Source organism: Microtus pennsylvanicus, chromosome 6 (genome assembly GCF_037038515.1).
Source record: "Microtus pennsylvanicus isolate mMicPen1 chromosome 6, mMicPen1.hap1, whole genome shotgun sequence".
NCBI classification, from domain to species: domain Eukaryota; kingdom Metazoa; phylum Chordata; class Mammalia; order Rodentia; family Cricetidae; genus Microtus; species Microtus pennsylvanicus.
The window spans coordinates 88,282,755-88,304,404 of record NC_134584.1 but is presented as its reverse complement, the minus strand read 5'-3'; the positions used below and the strand labels follow the sequence as shown (position 1 = coordinate 88,304,404).

The window sequence follows — 21,650 nt, the reverse complement described above, 5'->3', positions numbered from 1 at the left end:
GGAGTGAGTTAAATACCAGGACTAAATAAATGATATCACATCAAAGAAGCAGGCCATTTTATATAATCAAGAAAACTATCCATGCACAGGAGAGTCAGCAGTTCCTCAACACCATCAATAAGTCGCACCACAAGGAACCTGAAAGACTGCAGCCCAGTGCTATGTCTCAGCAGTGCTTCCCTGAACCACACACCATAAGGCCACTCTGCATTGCTAGGCTGGATCTACTGCTTTCAGCACATGTTTTATGTCTGGGAGGCCCCAGCACTGGCCCACCCCTTAGCGGTGAAGAGATACCATGACTTGAAGTAAAGCTAACACCATGTGCAGTTAGTTTCTGTCAATTTAGGACAAGCCACGGTAATCTGGGAAGAGGGACCATCAACTGAAAATTTGCCTCCATCAGATTGGCCAGTAGGCAAATTTGTGTGTATGTTGGGGGGCATTTTCCTGATTAATAACTGATGTAGAGGGGCCAGCTCCCTGTGGGCTATGCCACCACCCCTGGGGCCAGTGGTCCGAGTTATGTAAGAAAGCAGGCTGACCCACCTGCCAGCAACTGCAACACCTGGGAGAGCCAGTCCTGTACCTCACCTGGGCAACACAATAGAGACAACCCTGTTGGCCGAGGTGTGGGGGTGTGGATGAGTATACCCCGAAGTTGTGAGCATGGGAGAGCTGTCCCCATTACTCATCTACCATGTGGTGGCATGGGTAGGGGAGAGAAGCCCCCTACCTCATCAATGCCTGGGGCAGGTGGGAGAGCTGACCTGAGGGCCTAAGAGCAGGAGATCTAGCCCAAATGCCACCCCTGACAACACAGTAGAGCTGGCCTTGAAGGTGTAAGTGTAGGAGATCCAACCCTGGGGATATGAATGAAGAACTGGCCCGCCCCTTGCTTATTGCTGCAAAGGGTTAAAGCAATGCTCACCCTGGTGGTGGACTAGGAAGAGCTGCTGAGCTAACCAACCCAGCAACCACTCAGGCCCAGAACCAGGATTATGAGTTGGCCCATCCCAATATCCACTCCATCTGTGATCTGCTGGAACACATGAAGGGCTCGGTCCTGCAGACCCAAAGATGCAGGATCTCCATGACACAGGACAGCAACAGGATAACCAAGAGCATCGGTAGTGTAGCAAAAAGTAGAAGCCTCAAACCAGACCAATAACTCTTTGCAATGAACACTTGCAAGTAAAGACACATGAACAAAGGGGTTAATGTGTGACTCACTGTGTCACACTACAGCTTCCATGATGAGATTCCAGCCACTTCTTTTCTTTTTTTCTTTTAAAGTTTATTGGGGGGGGGGGTGGCTGCAAGGGCAGAGGGTGGATACACAGGGATGGGAAGTGAATGGGACCGAGATGTTTGATGTGAAGGACACACAGAATAAATAAAAAGCAAGTCAAAAAAAAAAAAAAAAAGGAAGGCTGAGCAAGCCATGGGGAGCAAGGCAGTAAACAGCATTCCTCTGTTCCTCTTTCAGTTCCTGTCTTGAGCGCCTGCCCTGACTTTCCTTCATGGTGGACTAAACACTGAGATGAAATAAGCCCTTTCCCTCACAAGATGCTTTTGGTTATGGTGTTTATCATAGCAAATGATGACTTATTTTCTGGCATTTTATTCTGTCTTGAGCACCCCAGTTTGAACATTCTTAGAACAAAGAATGTTTGCAAAGAAGAAGAGTTGTCTGCAGTGCAGAGAGGAGAGAATCCCTTCCCTCCTCTTGGTCCTTTCTCCCGAATTAAGTGAACTTTACCTGTGGCAAATGCTTCCCGGCTACAACTATACCATTGGGTGTGCGTTCCAGGATCTGCCATACTCGGTCGTAGAACCCCGGGGGAGTTCTATTCAATGACCCATCAATCTGACGTCTATCCAGCCAGCATCTGCAGAACAGAGGAAAAGTTGTAATATTGAAAATCAAGTTTGTTCTCGGAGAGAGCAGGGTTCTGTGCGCCAACTGAGTGAGCAAGAGTGAACACTTCAGTGGTGCATATGTGCATGTTTAGTGCAGGAGCCAAAGGAGGGGAGCGCCACAGCTTAAGGCATTAGCAGGCAAAACCATGTTCTCCAGCAAGCTATGAGCTGTTTACTACATCGTCAGATGATTTCCCACATCAAAAATGGGCACAACCAGCGTCACAGTTATTTATACTGTTCTCACATTAATAAAAAACAAGCACCAGAAAGCCATGGGAATCATATAGATAGATCCTATAGATCCTCCCCAGAGTTGGCTCAACAAATATTTGGTAAGAAATGAACGAGCGAATGTTCAGAAAAGTATTACATAGCTACTTATATATGCATGTATACGCTCATACAAAATGAAATGATCTTATTTTAAATCTTTTTATTAAATAAGAATGTCTATTTAAATAAGGCTAAAGACTCAGCCCAAAAAACTAGACATAAAATCTTAAATGCCAACCAGATAATCTTATACATCAAAGTTATGACCAGAATTATAATAATAAACTTAAATTCTAGAGTAGATATTAACCTAATATACCATTCAAAACTGCCAAAGGTTCAGAACCTCCTTTGTTTTTAAAGAATACACAATGACACAGTATAATTTTATAGAAGCTAAAAAATTGTGTGTGTGTGTGTGTGTGTTTTGTGTGTCCATGTGTCCGCGTGTGTCTATTTACACAAGGTCCTTAAAAAAGACAGATTGAAATAAACAATTATCACATGCAAGATGTGTCAGGATCAACAGACTGACAATATTTCTAAGTACAAAAGTGGCTGTGTAGGACCGAGTAAACAGCTAAAGACACTTTTTCTGTGGCAGAATACCACTGCAATTTGATAAATTTAGTAATTAGGAGGAGCCTTTTCCGGATGGCTCAAGTTTCCATCCACAGACCCGGACTTACACTATTGCTTTCAGTGTTTTGTTAAAAGGCAACAAGGTCAATGATCTAGTGGTTCCTTGATAATGTTTTCCTTTGCTAACTGAATACCCTCTGCACTTGGTTTTTAACCATATTCCTTAAATATGGTTAAAAAATGGTGACAACAACAGGAATATATTTCAGAGCTCTATGAAGTTATGCTAATACTATAAAAGGAGCATTTGTTTAGAACATAAAAAGAACAAGAGATTACTCGTAATGGAGCTGGGAAGTTCTTTTAGAAGATATTATTATTAATTATTAATCTGTATGGGCGTTTCACCTGTATGTATGCTTGTGCACTATGTGCAGGGCTGATGCCAGAAGAGGGCACTGGATTCCCTGACTGTTGTGAGCTACCATGTGGGTGCTGGGAATGGAGTCAGGTCATCTGTAGGAGCAGCCAGTGCTCTTAATGGCCAAATCATTTCTTCAGCCTCCTTTAAAACTGTCATTTCATTTTGAAAAACTTTATACTTACAGAAGTCACAAAAATAATGCCAATTTCTTCTACCTCTTTACTCAAGCCCTCTTCCAGTCATATCATCATATATAATCATGGCTTAACCATTGGCACCAAGAAATTAAAAGCCATACAATAACAGAAATTTATCCGTGAGCCTTCTTGACATTCTACCAAGTTAGGCTCCAGTTCAGGATGGCCTGTGTCATTGAGTTTCCATGTCCTGGGGGCTCCTTGAATTTGTGGTAATTCTTTACTTATTTGTTTGTTTTAAGCTCTCATAGTTTAGCAATATCTGCTGTCTCAGGATTTTCCTCTGATTGGGTTCTATAGTGGTTTCTTGTGAAATAACGCATTTTGGGGAAGAGATACAGGGTCAGCCCCATATGAGGGTGTACGGAAGTGAAGCCTTATCACCAGCGATGTCATCCTCATCACTTGGGTTAAGGGAGGCATCAGGTTTGTCCCCTATATAAAATTGCTTGTTTTCCCTGTGCTATTGTACAGAAGGAAGTTGGAGAGAAATACTCAGAGGCTGTGTGAGCTCTCACTCCACGTTTCTTCTAGCAATGGCTCTGGCCTGCAGCTACTGCTACATTTTCTCAGTGATCATTTTCTGTTCCCATCCGTCTATCTGAACTTAATTAGATTCTGCCTTAGGTGGAGTCCCTTCTCCACCATTCACTGATCTCTATCAGCTTATCTGTTTATAATCTATTACTAGTCTATGTGTATTTTTTCTACACAAATGATTAGGTACCCGTTTGGAAAAAACAAACAAAAACCACATCTCAGTTGGGGTCCCAAGAGCCTCTTCCAGACTCTGTAGTGTCCACCTGCACATCCCTGGGGTATATTGAGATGCCTTTTTTTTTTCTTTCTGGCACAAAGATGCTCCTGGCTTACATTTTTTTTCCTCGTATTTTTTCCTGTCTTCCTCTGAAATCAACCATTTCTCCGAAAAGGGCCAATTCTTTCATTGCAATGTTTAGAATGCAACTGCTTCAGGTTTGCTCACTACTGTGGCAGTTTCACGGCTCCTAGGGCATCTCAGTAGACAGAACTAGGAAACACATGGATGCATATGCACAAACACAGACCTATGTTCCTTTCTGTATTTATCAGCGCAAAACCATGACTTCATATTGGTTTGTCAACTCAAATTAACCTACTCCCCTCCCCCCCACATTTTATAGGAATGGCCACTAACAGTGAGAAATCTCCTTTTCAGTCATAATACACTTACTCATTTATTCAATCTTAATACATGTATACATGAAATTCAGACTGCTAGTGAACAAACATTGGCGAGAAGCAAGCTTTAACAGGAGGCAGCGTTTGTGTGTGGTTTGGCTTATTCAGACTTTCGGCGTCTAGCCAAAGGAATGCTTTGACAGGGCCGCTGGCTTTGCCACCCTCCTCAGTGTGGCACTCACTGTGGGAGCCGGGCTTATTTGTTGGTTTCCGCTCTACTGTGAGCTCTTCCATATATGGACTGATTTTAATGCATTACTTAATTCTGGGCGCATGTAACACCCCACCACTTAAGAGGTCAGTGGGGAAAGGCTTACGCTGTGCTTACTCTGTCCCGCTGTACCGGCTTCACCATTCCCATTCCTTCTTACCCTTCCCGGGTAGCACTAGCTGCAGGAGTTTCTGACTTATTCTTCCTGTATTTCTTCTGCACAAATAAATGCATACGTTTTTAAAACTAAGAACTGACATTCTTTTGCATCTTGCTGTTTCATCTTACAATATATCTTAGAATTTCATTTTTCAAAGGCACACAGTACTCTTGTGTAGCATACCATATTATGTTCCAATCATTTCTTGTGTATGGACAGTCAGGTTGTAGAAATACTAACATTTTCAGTTATAAGCAATGATCTAGTCAATGATCTTATGCACACACATTTTCATGTTGTATTTACTAAAAGGACCTGAGTTGAAGCAGAGTTCTCTGATGTCAAATTCCACCAGCAGGGTTGTACCCCAACTACACAGCAGGTCCTTCTCCTCACAGCCTTGGCAAATGCTCGGCATCTGCTCTAACTTGGGCGCTGAGACAGGTAAGAAGTCTCTTGGCATGCCCCAGAAACGGCTCTAATTGTATATTAATATGAACATCTTTTAAAATAGTCAAAGGCCATTTTTTATAAAATGTACATATTGTTGATGTTCCCCTCCATTTTGGTCTGGGGTGGTTATCTCTCAGTTCTTAAGAATTCTTGGATACTAACTCTTCAGAACATGTTTGGATCTAGTTTCTTGGTTTTCTTTTGAGATTAGCTTTGCATTAAAAATAATGTTATTTAAAATCTGATAAGCTTTGCTAGTTGTTTCTCATCCTACCTTTGGGTTAAATCCTACTTAAGGTCTTTCCCACACCAAGGTTAGAGAGAAATTCACCAGTGTTGTCTTCTCTGTCCCATGCTCCACACGCCGACCTCTAGTCTACTTGGAGGTGGTTGTGCTGCCATAACAAGTATCTGATTTTATCTGTTTGCAAATACTGATCCAGTTATGAAAAGAATTTATTTTAAAAGTCCATTCTTGATGCAGTGACTTGTGATGGCAATGTTCCCATGTAGTGGATCCCAAATGTGTGTTTATGGAAGGCTCATCTCTGCTGTCTTTCCTGCCTAGGGCCATCTGTTTACCACACTGTTTTACTCACAGAAGCTATGCCCCCGGTTAAAACCATCTGAGAAAGCTTTTCTTTTATGTTTTCCAGTTCTCTCGCTAGCTTTTCCACATGGAGCTCAGAAAACGGCTCTTGGGACGTCACTATGATGCCGTTACATTTACAACCAACATCTTATAATGTCAACTGTCCTATGACAAGGAGACTCACTTGTTTGTTCAAATCTATTGTTAGAGAAGACAGCGAGGCACATATCTATAATCTATCTATCTATCTATCTATCTATCTATCTATCTATCTATCTATCTATGTACATATATATAATTAATATAATATAATTACACTACTGTTCGTTCTGGAATTAAACATATTAAATTCAAGGCAATCCACAAACACTTTTTTTTTTGTTTTTCTTCTAAGTGAACTATATGGAAGGATTTATGTCTGATGCTTATAGTCTACTTAGGGAGACAGGGTCAGGCAGCACATCTCCATAATGCTACTAAACCCAAATTCTGCCAAAGTGTTGGGAGGAGATGCCAAATACTATAAAATTCCATACAAAAATTTAATCAAAGTTGTATAAAGTGTTATATAGTGCACTGATAATAAAAAAAAGGACAGTGTTATAAACTATACCTGGAAAAAATATAAAATGCAAATCAACACAGAATCATAAATCCAGACATTTCGATTCATCCGTGTCCATGCTGTCTGGCTGGGAAGGTGGCCTCATGTTCTGCTGAGCCTCCTTCTGTTTTGGCCAGTCTGGTACTCATGGTACTCACCAGAAAGCCCACACAATCATTTTGTCTCAGCATCATAAGTGCTGGGATCATAGGTATAATGCCACCCTGCCTAGCGTCTTAAATTTCTTATTGATGTCATACTAATTTCTCATCCATATCAGCTAAAAAATCAGATGTTTCTGTGTCTTTCCGTGTCTACAGGAAACAAAAGCCTCTATTACCTTCCACTCTGCTGAGGCTGGAGAATGTCTAGGAGCAGCTGTTTAACCTCACTGGGCGAGAGCTGATACAAGTCCACGGCCGGCTCATCTCCACCACGGATCTGTAGTTCATACTCCATGGCATGGATGATCCACCTGAAGCAAGAACAGAGAACTCTTCAAATGCAATCACCTGGTGCTGCTTCCGGCAACACCCTTCACAGTATTGACGCATCCATAGCGGAATGAGGAAAAGGCCATTTCCATTTCCTGCATCACTGATATTTCTTTCATCCAGACTGTGACCTGATCAGAATCTTAAGGATGCTTTTAAACATGCAATTAGTTGTAAGACATGGGGAAAGCTAAGCACTTAGATTCCTTCCAGGTCAGACTCACTATTGCCCTGTAATCGTGTCTGTAGCTGCTGCAGGAAACAAGCTGCAACCAAACAGCCCGCAGACGATTCCTCTCAAGATAGGGCTGAGATGCGCTATCATATAAAAGTCTCTTCCTGGGAATGACAAGAATAACGATGATTTCTAAAAATACAAATTTCTTTTTTAACCTCATAAGTCATTGCCTGTGTTTGGAATACAAGGGGCAGTGAGTTGCAACCTAACTGCAGCAGTGTGTTACAGAAAAAGCACTGCCCCAGGCAGAGGACTGTCTTTCTCTGTCTGTACCCCCTTGAAGAACAACCCACCAGGCTACTATGGGCACAGAGGTGAAAACTTAAGGCCGATATAGTCAAAAGATACAGTCTTTCTGCCAAAGCTGGTTTGTAAAACAACAATGACCTCCTTCGTGGGAAGAGTTTAATGTCTCAGTGCAAAGGATGGGAGAAAAACTTTAAACCACCCCAGGTGAGCAAGAGGTGCAGGCGACAAGGTTTAGGTCCCTGTGTGCTGGGCCAAGCCACAGGCCACAGGCCACAGGCCAAGAGTCTCGGGTCTGTGACTTCCAGTCTCTGTGGTCTCAGATGAAGACAATTCTCACTTCTCCTCTCTCCTATTGCTGTTCTTTCTGGATACCAGAAATTTGAGTACACACCATAAAATGCTTGGCTTGAGAGAAACAAATTGCTCACTTGGATCTGACTCCCACCCCATCACCACATGCATACACACACACACACACACACACACACACACACACACACCCCTGATGCACTCCATATGACTGAGAACTGGTAGAAACTTTAAGAGGAGGGTCCTGGAGTGGGTTTTCTGGTCATGGGATCATGTCCAAGATGGGACCTTCCCCTTTCTGCTTAGTGTCTCTTGAGTGCCAAGATTCACTCTGCCAAGTGACGCTGCTGTGTTGTGCTGCTTGCCTCAGGCCCAACAGCAATGGAGACAACTGACTATGGACAAAAACCTTCAACACTGTGAGCCAAAACAAGTTTTGTCTTTGTAAAGTGATTCACATATTTTGTTTCAGTAAGGGAAAACCCAGAACACAAGGACAGGATGTTAACAATGCACTAAAAATCATTACAGGGTTTGATTTTGTCCACCCCAGCTGCCTCCAGACGTCCTCATCCCCACTCATGTCATGACCTAGTGAGTCCAGTTAGTGCCGTCTGTTGCAGTGTGGACTGATAACATGGTTTGGTGGCTTGATCTTGTTCAGCACACCTACACTGAAATCACGAGTACAGTGGCCATGTCACATCCAGAGATAGCATTTCATAGCGGCTTCTCCACCCTCCAGCTCTTTCTTCCTTCCCCCTCTTCCTTAATGTTCCCTAAGCCTTGGCGTATTTCTTTAAATCAGCTGAAAAGTGAACGAAGAAGTTTTTCTATCTGGCAAAAAGTAGAATTTCTTGACTTGTTCACCGCCTGTATTAGAGACTATATTTGCTAAAATGGTATACAAGCATAACAGTCACAAGAACACAGTCATTTTGGATGCTTTGATGTTAAAATTTCTTATAAAATTGTTACAAACATTTTAATTAAAAATTCTCAACAGACTGAACCTTTTTTTATAGTCTACATAAGTTTAACTTAAAGTTACTTATAATTCTACTTTATTTTCCTTTCATTTTAATGCTAAATTTTATATTTGCAGTAGCTTAGAGTAATGGCCCATTATTGAGCCATGCAATGGAAAACCTGTACTCTGGTCTCTTAGAAAGCCAATGGGATAAAAAAGAACCATGGAGTGGAAGGTACTCTTCTAGACTACATGGCTGCAGATATGTACTAAAAATGCCATGTGTGGCCTTGTTTTAAAGAGGAGGCAAAAAGTCCTTTGGGGGCTAGAAATCGGATGTTTGGTGATGTTAATTTTGGGTCTGATAACAGCACTGTGGTTAAGAAATCATGCTAGTTGAGCAGTGGTACACACAGTACTTTTGGTGCTTAGCAAGTAGAGGCAGGAGGACCCTGACTTTGAGGCAAGTCTGGGCTATATGGTAAGACCATGAATCAAACCAAAACAAAAACCAAACCGCCAACAAAATGAACAACAACAGAAACAGAATGTATGTATGTATGCATGTTTGAGACAGACTTTGAGGTTGGCCTATGTAGACCAAGCTGGCATTGAACTTGTGATAATCTTCTGTCTTACTCTCTCATGTATTTGGATTACGAGTGTGAGCCACCATGTCTGGCTATAAACCCCTTTCAAAAAGACTACACCTTCTCTCTAAGATACTCAGGAATGAATGTCAAAACACTCAATGGCAGATGTGATGATTGCCACACTCACATGTGTAAGTGGCACACTAGAGTTTATTCAGGTGCAAAGAAAAATGGAATTCTGAAATTCTGAGGAAAACGGATATTACTGGGAAATATACCAAGTGAAGTAGTCCCAGGCCCAGATAGACAAACACAACATGACTGCTCTCGTTTGTAGAGCCTACCTTTGACCTCTAGTACGTTTAACTTGTAGTGTCTTTAGAGGTCAGGAAGCTAAGAAAGGGTCAATAGAGAGGGCGGCTTAGGGGACGGGGACATAGAAAAATATACAGAATATATGGAAGTAGTTAGGGGATGGAGAGGCTTAAGCAAGGATAGGATATGGAAATTGGAGAGAGGAAAAGCTGAAGGGAAAGATTAACCAAAACTAAGCATGTTAGAAATGCCTTTATGTGAACCTATTATTTTAGAGTAAGCTGATTAAAAAACATAGTTTAAAAAATTTGAACAGAAGCACCCTGTATAAATGGGTACCGCTCTTCCCAGAGGCCACAAGTTACTACCCCAGTGTCAGATGTGGTTTTCCTCCTTACGAGTGGGGGTTGGAATGTCCCAGAAGCTTCCAAAATAGAATAGGCAATTGCCACTGCTCCTGGTTGCCCATTGAGCTAGATGGTAGGAGCCAATTGTTGAAGACGCCACACAGAGAAATCATGCTGGGACTGAGCTGCAAGTCTCCGCTCTGCTGACTGGCTTCCATGATGCCTGAAGTACTATGGAGGCTCCAGAGGAAGAAAGAGCATCAGCACTTCCACACAGCTGTGGACTCTGTGGCTACAATACCAACCTGCCAGGCAAGATGTGTCCACTGGTGCACGGTGGCCTGGCTACTGCGGGAGTGGGTGGCAAAGCACTTTTGTAAAGCACATGAGGCCTGCCTCACTGGAGGAAGGCCATACCCGCTACTTTAAACCTGGTCAAGAGCTATGGGAGTTTGGATGTAATGGCCCCCAGTGCTCACAGGGAGTGGCATTGTTAGAGGAAGTTTGTCTCAGTTCACTTCTTGTAGATCAAGATATGGAACTCTCAGCTATCTCTCCAGCACTATGTCTGCCTGTGTGCTGCTATACTTCCTGCCAAGCTTAGGCAGTGACGGTAACCATGGAAAATAGAAAGCTGGTGAAGAGGTAATTCAATGAGGGGGCGTGTTCTAGCTCCAACAAATAGTAGAACTTGATAGCTTTGGCCACATGGTTCTGGCTTTTAGGACAGAAGAGAGGGGCTGTGTAATATTCCTCCATGATTAAGGAAAGCTGCTGAGGCCAGGCATGCATCAAGGGTGTCCTGGAATGGAGGCCAAGAGAGGCCATTGCATGAAGCTGAGGAGATAAAGTCTGGGTTGCCTGGTAGACCCCAAGATACTGGAGACACCAGTCTTGGGATACCTGCCAAGGAAAGCTGCTAACAGGGAGTGGAACCAGTCCAAGAGAGAGCAGTGTGTTGCAGTTAACAAAGCTGAAAGGAGTTGGAGCTCTGAAGAGTTTTTGACATCAAACATGGAGATGTAGAGTTTGGAGTTTGCCAAGATGGTCTTGCTTTGGTCCAGTAATTCACTGTGCTACCTTCCCTACATTTTGGAATGGTAATGTATATCCTGTGGCATTATATGTCAGAAGTTGATGTGGAATTCCCCTCTGTATGACTGAATATGTTTTATTACCATTGGTTGAAGCTGTTGGCCAATGGCTTAGCAAAGCAAAGCCAGGCGGGAAATCTGAGCAGAAAAATAGTGAAAGAGAAGATGGAGTCAAAGAGACACCACATAGCTGCTGAAGGAGAAGGACTCAGAACCTTTCCGGTAAGCCACCGTCTTGTGGGAATACTCAGATTAATAGAAATGGGTTAATTTAAGATGAAAGAGTTACCTAGAAATATGCCTGAGTAATTGGCTGAACAGTGTTGTAATTAATATAGTTTCTGTGCGATTATTCAGGTCTGGGTGGCCAGGAAACAAAAATGCATTCTCCTTTTACAGGAAGTATGTGATCTATTTTTTTTTATTTTGATTTCATAGGGCACTACAGGAGGGGTGGGTGGGGGGAAGAATGTATGGGGGAGTGTGTGCGCAAATGACCCAAATCCATTATTCAAATGTATAAAACTGTCAAAGAATTAAAATAAATAAGTTTTTAAAACACAGCTCCAGTTAAAGAATGAAAACTAAAACAATAACAAAACCCATCACTTACCAACTGTGCCCTACTGTTGAGTTACTTTTCAAATGGGGATATTACTATTTCTCATCTAACTTACTACACTGCAGAATAAATAAGGCCATATATATATTTTAAAAGGCCCTTTGAAAGTCTAAAGAATCATAAAAATGTTAGTAAAGACTAATTTTTATATCATTTTTTAGAAAGACTAAAATAAAAACAGGAAACAACATTGCACATAAAGTACTAAGGACAGTGTCAGAGACTCAGAGAAAGCAAATTACTCAGTGTGACACCGTGAAGATCAGAAGGTTGTGACCCAGTACCACTGTAACAATCACATGCCAATGGGAAAGGAATAATAAAGGGGCTTACTTAAAGGAGAAGATCAAGAGACATTTTATCCAGGACTACTAATAGTTTAAAAGTCCACAGGAGTCTCTACTTCTTGTCTTCATTCCCATTGCCAAGGTCACAAAGGATGTGGCAATTCCAGCAATAAAAGCATTTAATTCCCAAAGTGGGGGAAAGAAAAACAGAAAAACGCGGGAGGTCAGGAGAATGATGCTTATCCTTGGACCACTGCCTGAAGAACCAGAGACACGTTCAATTTGTCAATAAGCAAATGAGAAAGTGGCAGGCACACACGACTGACGGATCAGGCTTCAGACATTCACGGTTGGCTGGAGGATGAGAATGTCCTCCCTAAGGACAGCTGGAGGAGTTCTCCACAACTGTCCAGACAACAGGTTTGCCTGAATACACTCCTGTGGTGAGTGAGCAAAGGGCACCACTTTATGTGCCAGCATGCTATTTAAAAGCACGCCCTCCTCAAGGCGCGGCAGTGAAAAAAGCACAGGTAACTGACACCGCACAATACACTCAGCTGACGCCTTCTGAAAACACAAGCCAGAAATAATAGTCCTGGTCCTGGGCAAGAAACCATGTTAGCAATTGTTTGCATATTATTTCAAGAGAATAAGGACTGATATTTGTGCTTAAACAGCACAGTAAATGACTGTCCACACTGTCAGTCTCCTAAACCATGCTCTTTGCTACGCTGTAACACTACCCCTTTAAATCCCTGCCTTGAAGCCCTGGTCCCAGTGGAAGCACACCTGGAGCCAGGGCCTTTGGAGGTACTAGGGTTAGTTGAGTTCACAGGAACCTTAGTGAGAGAGTACCTGGCCACTGGGAGACTCTTCACCAGAGCCAGATCAAATGATGCCAGGACCCTGAACTTCCAGAAACAGTGAGAAAATTAAATCTGACTATTTAAGTCACTTTACCTGTGAGATTTTTACTGTGGCAGTCCAAGATGTCTAAGATTCCAGGGAACAGGAAGTGGAGAAGTTACAAGGGAGGACTTTTGGCCTGATTCACACTAAGGTAGAGAGTGTAACCGTATGATGAAGCGACTGAGCTTCTGGTCACAAAACTGGAGTGCCCTGCCCCGTGACTCACTCCCTTGGTCCCAAACCTAATCATCAGAACAGGGTGGGGCAGTTGTCACCTCACTTCCTCACCTCCCATCAAAGGTTCTTCAACTCAAAGGTACCAAAATGATGCTAATAAACTCTCTTCCATTGCCCCAACAATGCTAAAGTCTGAATCTTTGACACTGGTGGCCTTCTCTGAGCACCAAAGACGTGATCTACAGTGGCCTCCTTGGACATCAGACAGGACTCACCTGGGTCACGGTTGCTTACAGAATGCCAAGGCAACACGAAAGGCGAGCTGAGAAGGGCCTGATAGCACACATCCCCAGGGTTTCTCCTAGTAAAGCCTGACTGACAGGCCTACAGTAGAAAGCAGTTGATTGCAGGTCTTTACAGTAATGGCCTGTCAGGAACTTGATCTATTTTAACATGAAGGCTGGCACACAAATCAATAATGAGACAGCAAATCAAATCATTATAAGGCTAGGGTAGCGTCCCTGTGAGCAGGCTGATTCTCTTCACAGGAAAGCTGAAGATGCCTCACCAGCAGGATTAACCGTGGAGAGGGGGGAAAACACTGGGCAATGTGTGATGTGGATCAAGAAACCTTGGAGAAGGCACAGGAAGGTTAAAGCACAGATAGAAGTGTGGGCAGCCCGTGGGAACTGAGGATAAGAAGTAACAGGATTAAAGCACATGCCTAGTGGATGCTGGCATTTCAAGAATATTAACATTAGAAGAAAATAACTGAAAATTTCAGACAAGAATACCCATCTGAGATGCTACCATCATCTAAATAATCAAAAAATTACTTTCTTTATGTTATGATTTCAGTCACAATAAGGCCGATACTTCCGGGTTCTAGGGCCACGCATGTGCAGACAAGCCCTCAGGCAGAAGTGCCTAAGGGCCCCCACGTGACTCAAGTGCGGTGTGGTTGCCTCATCCATGTTATGACTCAGCTAAGCCCTTGCGTGCCTGCATGAGCCCCGTTATCTGTATATGATGTAGTCAAGTCAACCCTCTGTGCGCACAGGCTAGGCAGCTTTTAAAAGCTGGATGCGCTCTCTCTCTCTCCCTCTCTCTCTCCCTCTCTCTCTCTCTCTCTCTCTCTGCACACTGACTTCCCCAGGCCTGTGCACACCCCCTCTAATAAACCCCTAAGTGGGTTTGTTGCGTGTTCCGTGTTTCCTTCTCACTAGCGCCAGGTAATTTCACTTTAAATCTTCCATTTAAAAAAAAATTCTACAATTAATTAATAGCTTAGAAGCAGCTACAGGTTCAACAATTTACAAAGAATTTGGCCTTCAAAAACTGTGTGAATAATTTGTTCACCAATTTTAAGCCAATCAAAACTGTTCCAGGACCTAATTTATAACGAAACATATGTTTGTACCAGCAGGCAACAGTTAAAGGTGTGTACAGGGGAGGGCGGTCACCTAAAGGAGTAGAGATCTTAGTAAAAACTTACTGAGTATGAGGTAAATAAAAAGAGACAAACATGTAAACTGAAGTCCCAGAAGGAAAAGCCACCACTGCGAAGATTAATGTGTGAACTGGAGGCCCAGAGAGGAAAATGTCACCCGGGTGAAGACTCCTGCCAGCTGACAGATCAGAACTCCCTGGTACACCAGGAAACTGTTGCAAATAGTGACCTTGGAAATATGGCCAGATAAATCATTTTAAGCTCTTCTTATAGTTTGATTAAGACAATATAGATCTCGACTTAGACAATATAGATAGTAGAAAGATTTGTATTTTACAGTTTTGTTTTGTTTAAGTGTGGTTAACATGACAAAAGGCTACTTTGCCAGAGGTAATTTCCAGTATCAGAAGGGAAAAGCTTATTCTAAGAACTCCACCTTTAAGACAGCCTTACTCTATCTCTTGAAGCAGAGCGAGGACTTAGAATCAGTTTCAATTCATCTGCATTTCTTGTCTCATAAGTAAAGGAGTAAAATCTCAATTGTTTATGTTTCATTATAACCTTAGACATTTTCAATGTATAGCTTCATGATGGTATGAAATCAACCTGAGTTTAACGGCAACCACACTTCAAATCTTTATTTGGACCAGCAGTGTGCAATATCATACTTCCTCATGACTCTGGGTAGCAGGAGTAAGCTACAGGTCCTAGTTACTGGTCTAATCATAGACAAAGAATTGATTACTTACGGTATACTCATGGTGTTGCAGAGAGTAAGGACAAGTAGCTATTACCACATGAGTGTCTACACTTTGGTAACTGTCTGAAATAAAAACTAAGAAGTTGGAAAGCAATAAATGATACAAAGGAAAATAAAATAAAGGCCCTTGCCACCAAACTTGAAAGCCTCAGCTCAGTCCCTGAGACCTACATGGTGGAATGGGGAAACCATCTCTGTCTCTCTTGCTCTCTCTCAAACACATAAATATAAAGGTAAAGATTGCTTATTTCAAGAAGAAATTGATATGAGAAACTGCAAAGATATTTTTTAATCAACAATCCAGGGTCAAGCAGAGCAGAAACAGTGTCCTTATTCATACTTACATACCCATGCATTCGTACTCAACAAATAGGGAATGTGTATTCTTTCCAACATCTGTTATTCTATATGTTTGGATATGATTGATCTGACTGTTTTGGTAAGCGTGTATTTATATGCCACTTATAATACACTTTATGGGTTGCCATAGTTTTTGAAGCATTTCCTTCTTCCATAGAGCAGTGAGGATGATGTGGAGGAAGGTTGGGCAGGCCCAGCACCCTCCCAGGGCTACAAAGCTGTAAAGGAGTAGGACCACAGAGGTCGTCACCCTACTTACACTTCCCCAAAAGACTCTAGGTTAGGAACGAAAGCCAGAGAGCTTGAGCCTACTCTTGCTCTTTCAAGGTTATTGACCAGAGGTCTGACTTAAGGTGTGGCTACAAACAAGATATCTTGACCTAGGGTGTGGTTACTTGGTGGTTTTGGTTTTGAGAAGGCCCACAGAGGTAGATCCATCCCACCCTGACCAAAGGTCAAAGAATTCAAACCTATTCACCTTCTTCAAGGACTTGACAGGAGGTTTGACCCAGGGAGTGACTACCTAGAAGGTACTTGGTCTAACTTGTAGTTGCAGCTTTTCTTGCCTTAACTACAGAATGCTTAACTCAGGACACAATGGCTTTATGTGTCAAATACTGAAGCAGGTAATTGCTCTGTTTGTTCTTTGTATCATGTTAAAACAGTCTTTTGCCTTCTTTCCTGTAGTGATAAGAGCGGCGGGGCTGTATCCCCAGCATCCCGGCCGCCTGCTAGGTTATGCCCGAAATAACAACACACAAACTGTATTCATTTAAACATTGCTTGGCCCATTTTTATCTAGCCTCTTCTAGGCTAATTCTCATATATTAATTTAGCCCATTTCTAATCATCTGTGTTGCATCCCAAGGTGCGCTTACCAGGAAGATTCTAGCCTATGTCCATCCTGGGTCGGAGCTGAATCGCATCTGTCTGCCCAGGAGCCGGGAGCATGGTGTCTCTCTGAGGCATCTGCTCCCGAGAGGAGAGCTGTCGAGTCTGAGCTCACTTCCTCTTCCTCCCAGCATTCTATTCTGTTTACTCCTCCCAACTATGTTTTAACCTATCAGGGCCAGCCAAGCAGTTTCTTTATTGCTTAACCAATGAAATCAACAGATTGATATATGACATTCCCACATCACTTTCCCCCTTTTTGGACTGGGGGATAAAAGCATATGGAGAATAAATGCAGGTATATTCAGTATTCACTGGATTGTCCTCCTGGCTCTATCCTATGCCTCTGTATTTCTTTCATATCTCTATTCCTCCTACCGAATTTTCTAATCCACATGCCCCTATCCTGGAACAGGCAAACCCCATTGGGGCTAGACCCCGTCAGTTAGGGACATTTGAAACCACCAGTACCTTACTTTTAATTTTTTATCTAAGTTTACAATAGCAGCAATTCAACACTAGAATTCAGTAGAAAACACATGCAGAGTATCCTTAAAATGCCAATTTCTTATTGGATCATGTCTTCTGACATGGTTTTGCTGAAAAAAAAAAAACATTTTCCTATCATGGCTCATCCATTTTATTTTTAAGAATTTTCACAAGTATTTGCTTATTTATTTATTTATTTATTTTTATGTGATATAACTTGAAATCCTTGGCATTTGATTTCATTGCTATTTTTACTTGGGAAGTACATACAGGTGTGGATTCTTTGAGGCCCCTGGAATTCATTCTTTAAACTACCAGATGCTACTTCCACAGGATGGAAGAAAGAGGCACTGTCCTAAGCATCCACAGACACTGGCTTTACATGGAAGTCCGGATCTGCTGGAGGACCACTTGAGTTAAGTCTCTATGCAAATCAAGGCACTCACCCAATTCGTATTTTCAGCATGCCACTGAACAGCTCGGGGCTATTCGAGATGATCCAGCCGATATGGATGACCAGTTCCTGCTGAATGACTGCCTCCCTTTCATCATGGGTATTACACTTATAATAGATAATGTTCTTAATCACTCTTGGAGACAGTGGATTAGAGATGACCTCCTCTTCATGTCCAAAGGCGCCCAAAGTTACCTGTAATTGCCAGATTTTACTGTTAAAAAAATCCCTAGCTACAAAAGAAAAAAAAAAGACAAAAAGAAAGAAAAGAAAAAAGAAAAAGAAAAAAAATTCAAGGTTCAGGATGACTGGCAGGCTGAAATTGCTCTATGCAAGCTAGGGAGTTAGGAAGGATAACTGTTTCTGATATTTATTAAAATGGCTTTCAAAGCATGACTGCCACTGGGGTGCACGATGGTTCAGAGTCTGGTGCAGATGAGGGTCTCAGGGGAGTGAAGGTTGAGTAGATATAAATAACTATTAATATGGGGTTGGGGCAATGTTAGTGCTAGAAAAGTCCCTAGAGCAGCCAGAATACAAATACAGTGTATTTGGGAGATCTATTTTTACCGTTTTCAAGTAGAACCTTCTGCTCTATAACAACATTTCAACCTTTCCAAAGTCAGGAGGAAGGCCATGTAGTCTTGGGTAGCCCTCACTTACCCTGGTATAACGGTAGGTATATGTGGAGGGTTATGATCCATGGTACTAAATGCTCACCTATGGAATGAATGGATTGGCTGCCCACAAGCCTGCCAAAGAAAAAAGCTCAGAGGGAAATGACAAAGCTCAAAGCAGAAAGTGCTGATAGAGCTGGCAAGAGAATGCTCGCATCTCCCCTTTCCTTGGCCAGCTGCTTCTCAGAGGGCCTGCAGCGCTGGCTTTTCCTCATCACTACTCCTCATCTCTTTCACGTACAGCTCCTAACTGTATGAGGTAGGGAAAGCAACAGCACCTCCAAGACACGTGATTTTAGAGATGAGGGATAAGGAGCAGAACATGGTCTTTTGCTCCAATATTGTTGTGGAATAAAGTAAGAACTGGCTTGGTATAGTGGCAAACATCTAAAAATCTATTCTCTTGGGAGCTGAGGCAGGGTGATAATGAGTCTGGGACCAGCCTGAGCTTTAGATAATACATACATATACACATATATATTTAAACCAACCAACCTCTAAGAACTACTGATTTAGCAAACACTAATGATACCAACTAGTAAATATGAGTATGATTACATGGATTAAATGTCACCATGTAAAGAAAACAGAGGTACATTATTGGCGCCTTGATATAATGAGGCCAAACTACTTTTATCCAAGAGAGCTTGAGATAATTTGCAAGTCTCTTGAGGAAACAACACTACTTCAGGCAGAAACAGATCTTTGTACACTTTGCTCTATTTCCATGTCTCTGTCTGTGGAGGATGAGAATCAGTCCATGAAGAAACTGCCTGCCTCTGGTCATTAGGCAGAGCTGTTAGCGTCTGGCCTCACCCTTGCAGTAAGAGAATATTTCCCAGGGAGATAGTGTTGGTCTGGTGGATAGTAGTCCAGCCATAGCTGGCGCGCAGGCTCTGAGGCTTCTGAATGTGGGGGCAGGGTATTGAGGGGAGGCTGCAGCATCTTATAGACATTGTTCAGAATGGATACAACAAACCTACCCTTCTAGTGTCAGGTCAGTGACCTCCAAAAGTTCTAAGACCTATCAGCACAGGCGTGAGAATAAGCTGTACTTCAGTGCTATGGGCCTTAAACCAGGGGAGATGTGTTTCTCAAACCCTGGCTAACTTTCTTCCACAGATGCAATGGTGTGGGACAAGGGCATAGATTCTGGCTACAGATAAAGACTCTAGAAATAAAAAGGTACTGGGTAAACGACTTCCTGTTCCTTGGTTTACCAAATCACTGACAGTGGTTTAAAGTTTACCTCCTAATGGAGAAAACTATACGGAAAGTAACTTTTTCTCAGCAATCTCTTATTAGAGTAATTATTCTTCATTGCTGAACAACATCATACGAGAAGGTAAATAACATTATCCCAACATCCCTAAAGCTGGGTTCTGAATGAAATTATTTCAGTTTTAATTAAGAGTCCTGAAATATGAGTAATTAGTTGGTGTTATTAAGGAAGGTTAAAGAACTCCATTATTAAAGCTCACTATATCCCTAGATTAGCTGTCAGAAACACACAATAAACACATACATCTCCAAAGGAGAGACAAAGTAAACAGAGCTTCACTCTAATCAAATAACAACCAGCCAGGTGATTAGAGATTACAGAAGACGAGCAGCAGCACCAAACTCCACATGCGCAGCTCAAGCCAACCCATTCACCATCAAGCATTGGACAGGAAAGAGACCTGGGGCTGGAGAGGGGGGAGAGGGGAAGGAGGGGGACAGAGAGGAGAAAGAGAGAGCGTGTGCAACTATAGATGGGCCTGTGAGCAGAAGTGAAGAGCTGACCCTGGTGGGTGGAAAGGAGCGAGGCCACAGGAGATGGCCTGGAGCGTGAAGGGTGTGGGAGCAGCACAGGCGTGTAGACTCTGGCTCCTCTTCAATTTGAATGAATCCGTAAGGAGTGGGAAGGGAGCGGTCAGGTGGAGTGGAAGGAAAACGTATCTTTGCTACGCACCTAGCTTCTGCTCTGAGCATCATAACCTGGCTGAGTGCCCCCCTCTAGGTACATTATTCTGCTCTGAGCATCACGACCCTGGCCGAGTGCCCCTCTAGGGACATTATTCTGTTTTCTACACTGGAAACTGCATTGAACTTAAGTAAACATGGGGGCTGAAAATGAAAGTCCCAAGGTGCAGGGCGAAAATGAGATGGCCCACTAAATGTTCTGCTTCTTTCAGACTGTGTGCATCTTTCCTGCTTGAGAAGAGACTTTTGAAGAAACCCCCAAGCCACTGGTAACCTCTTTGTGAGCCGTCTATGCCATCAAGGTGTCCAGACTAAGTGTCCTAAGCAGAAACTGCTGTGACTGTGATGTGGAAAACAGATACTTACCTGCTTGCCCTGCACTAAAACATTAGTAATGGATGGGGCCAGGCTGTCCACTACTTTACTTAAAAGACTTGCTGCACGGCGTACAACCGACCTGAGGGCAAAGAAGAAAGCAGGCCAGATCTTCACAAACAGAAAAGATGATGAGTGAATGGTGCCCTTGATCTGAGGAAACTTAAAACATAAACAGCTGGGCCTCACATGATAGAGAAGAAACAATAAACTGTCATTAGCCCTGGCTCCTCAAAGACAGTCTCACCCTCACCTCAACCACCAAGCGGTGGTAAAGAGCATCACTGGTGCCAAGATCAATGTCAAAATAATACGAGAAAGAAAAAGACCAAGAGGCCCTAACTATTCTTTTAACTGGGGCAGGAGGGAGGAATTGAGAATATTCTGCTCGACAGCAACAGATGCATGAAAGCATCTCTGGTGCTTGTGACTGACTCCTATGCCAATTTTACTACAGGTCTCTCTACAGTATGACTGTAAATCACGTGTATATGTGTGTGTGACTATGGGTACATGTGTGCACGAGAAGGCAGGTGCCTGCAGAGACTGACAGCCTGGAACCCATGGAGCCAGTTACCAGTGGTCCTTAGCTGCCAGATGTCGGGAACCAAGCCTGAATCCTCTGGAAGAGCAGTATGCGCTCTTAACTACTGGGCCATCTCTTCCTAGCCTTGAATTATGTTTCTTTTGATACCTGGATAATCAGATGCCTGGATTAGAAGACTCAGTAGTGAATTTCAGAAGTGAATTACCCTCACTTTCTTTCTCCATAAAGACAGAATGTTGGGGGATAGAATTCACACTTCTATTTATACATTCCTGAAAAAGTCTTAGAATATAGAGAGAACAGATTTACAGCCCCCAAATTACACCACATGCAATATATAAGACATTCCCCTCAAAAGTAAAATTTAGGTGAACATTTAGAGAAAGTAAAATCAAAACCAATTTTTTAAAAAAATTTTAGGATCTCCACAGAAAT

The 21,650-nt window shown here is 42.6% G+C and overlaps 1 protein-coding gene across 8 annotated transcripts in view; it reads right to left on the bottom strand.

Annotated features, from left to right (window-relative positions):
* Phkb (phosphorylase kinase regulatory subunit beta) overlaps positions 1–21,650 on the bottom strand; it is a 174,183-nt gene that overhangs the window by 11,591 nt on the left and 140,942 nt on the right. For 4 of the 8 annotated variants that reach the window (XM_075976787.1, XM_075976783.1, XM_075976788.1 and 1 more), the window contains 4 exons: positions 20,660–20,750; positions 17,644–17,846; positions 6,984–7,118; positions 1,763–1,892 (listed from right to left, as the gene is read on the bottom strand). In XM_075976787.1, the coding sequence (XP_075832902.1) occupies positions 1,763–1,892; positions 6,984–7,118; positions 17,644–17,846; positions 20,660–20,750 (559 nt within the window). The remainder of the gene's footprint in view (positions 1–1,762; positions 1,893–6,983; positions 7,119–17,643; positions 17,847–20,659; positions 20,751–21,650) is intronic. The other 4 variants (XM_075976785.1, XM_075976790.1, XM_075976786.1 and 1 more) reach the window with 1 other exon arrangement.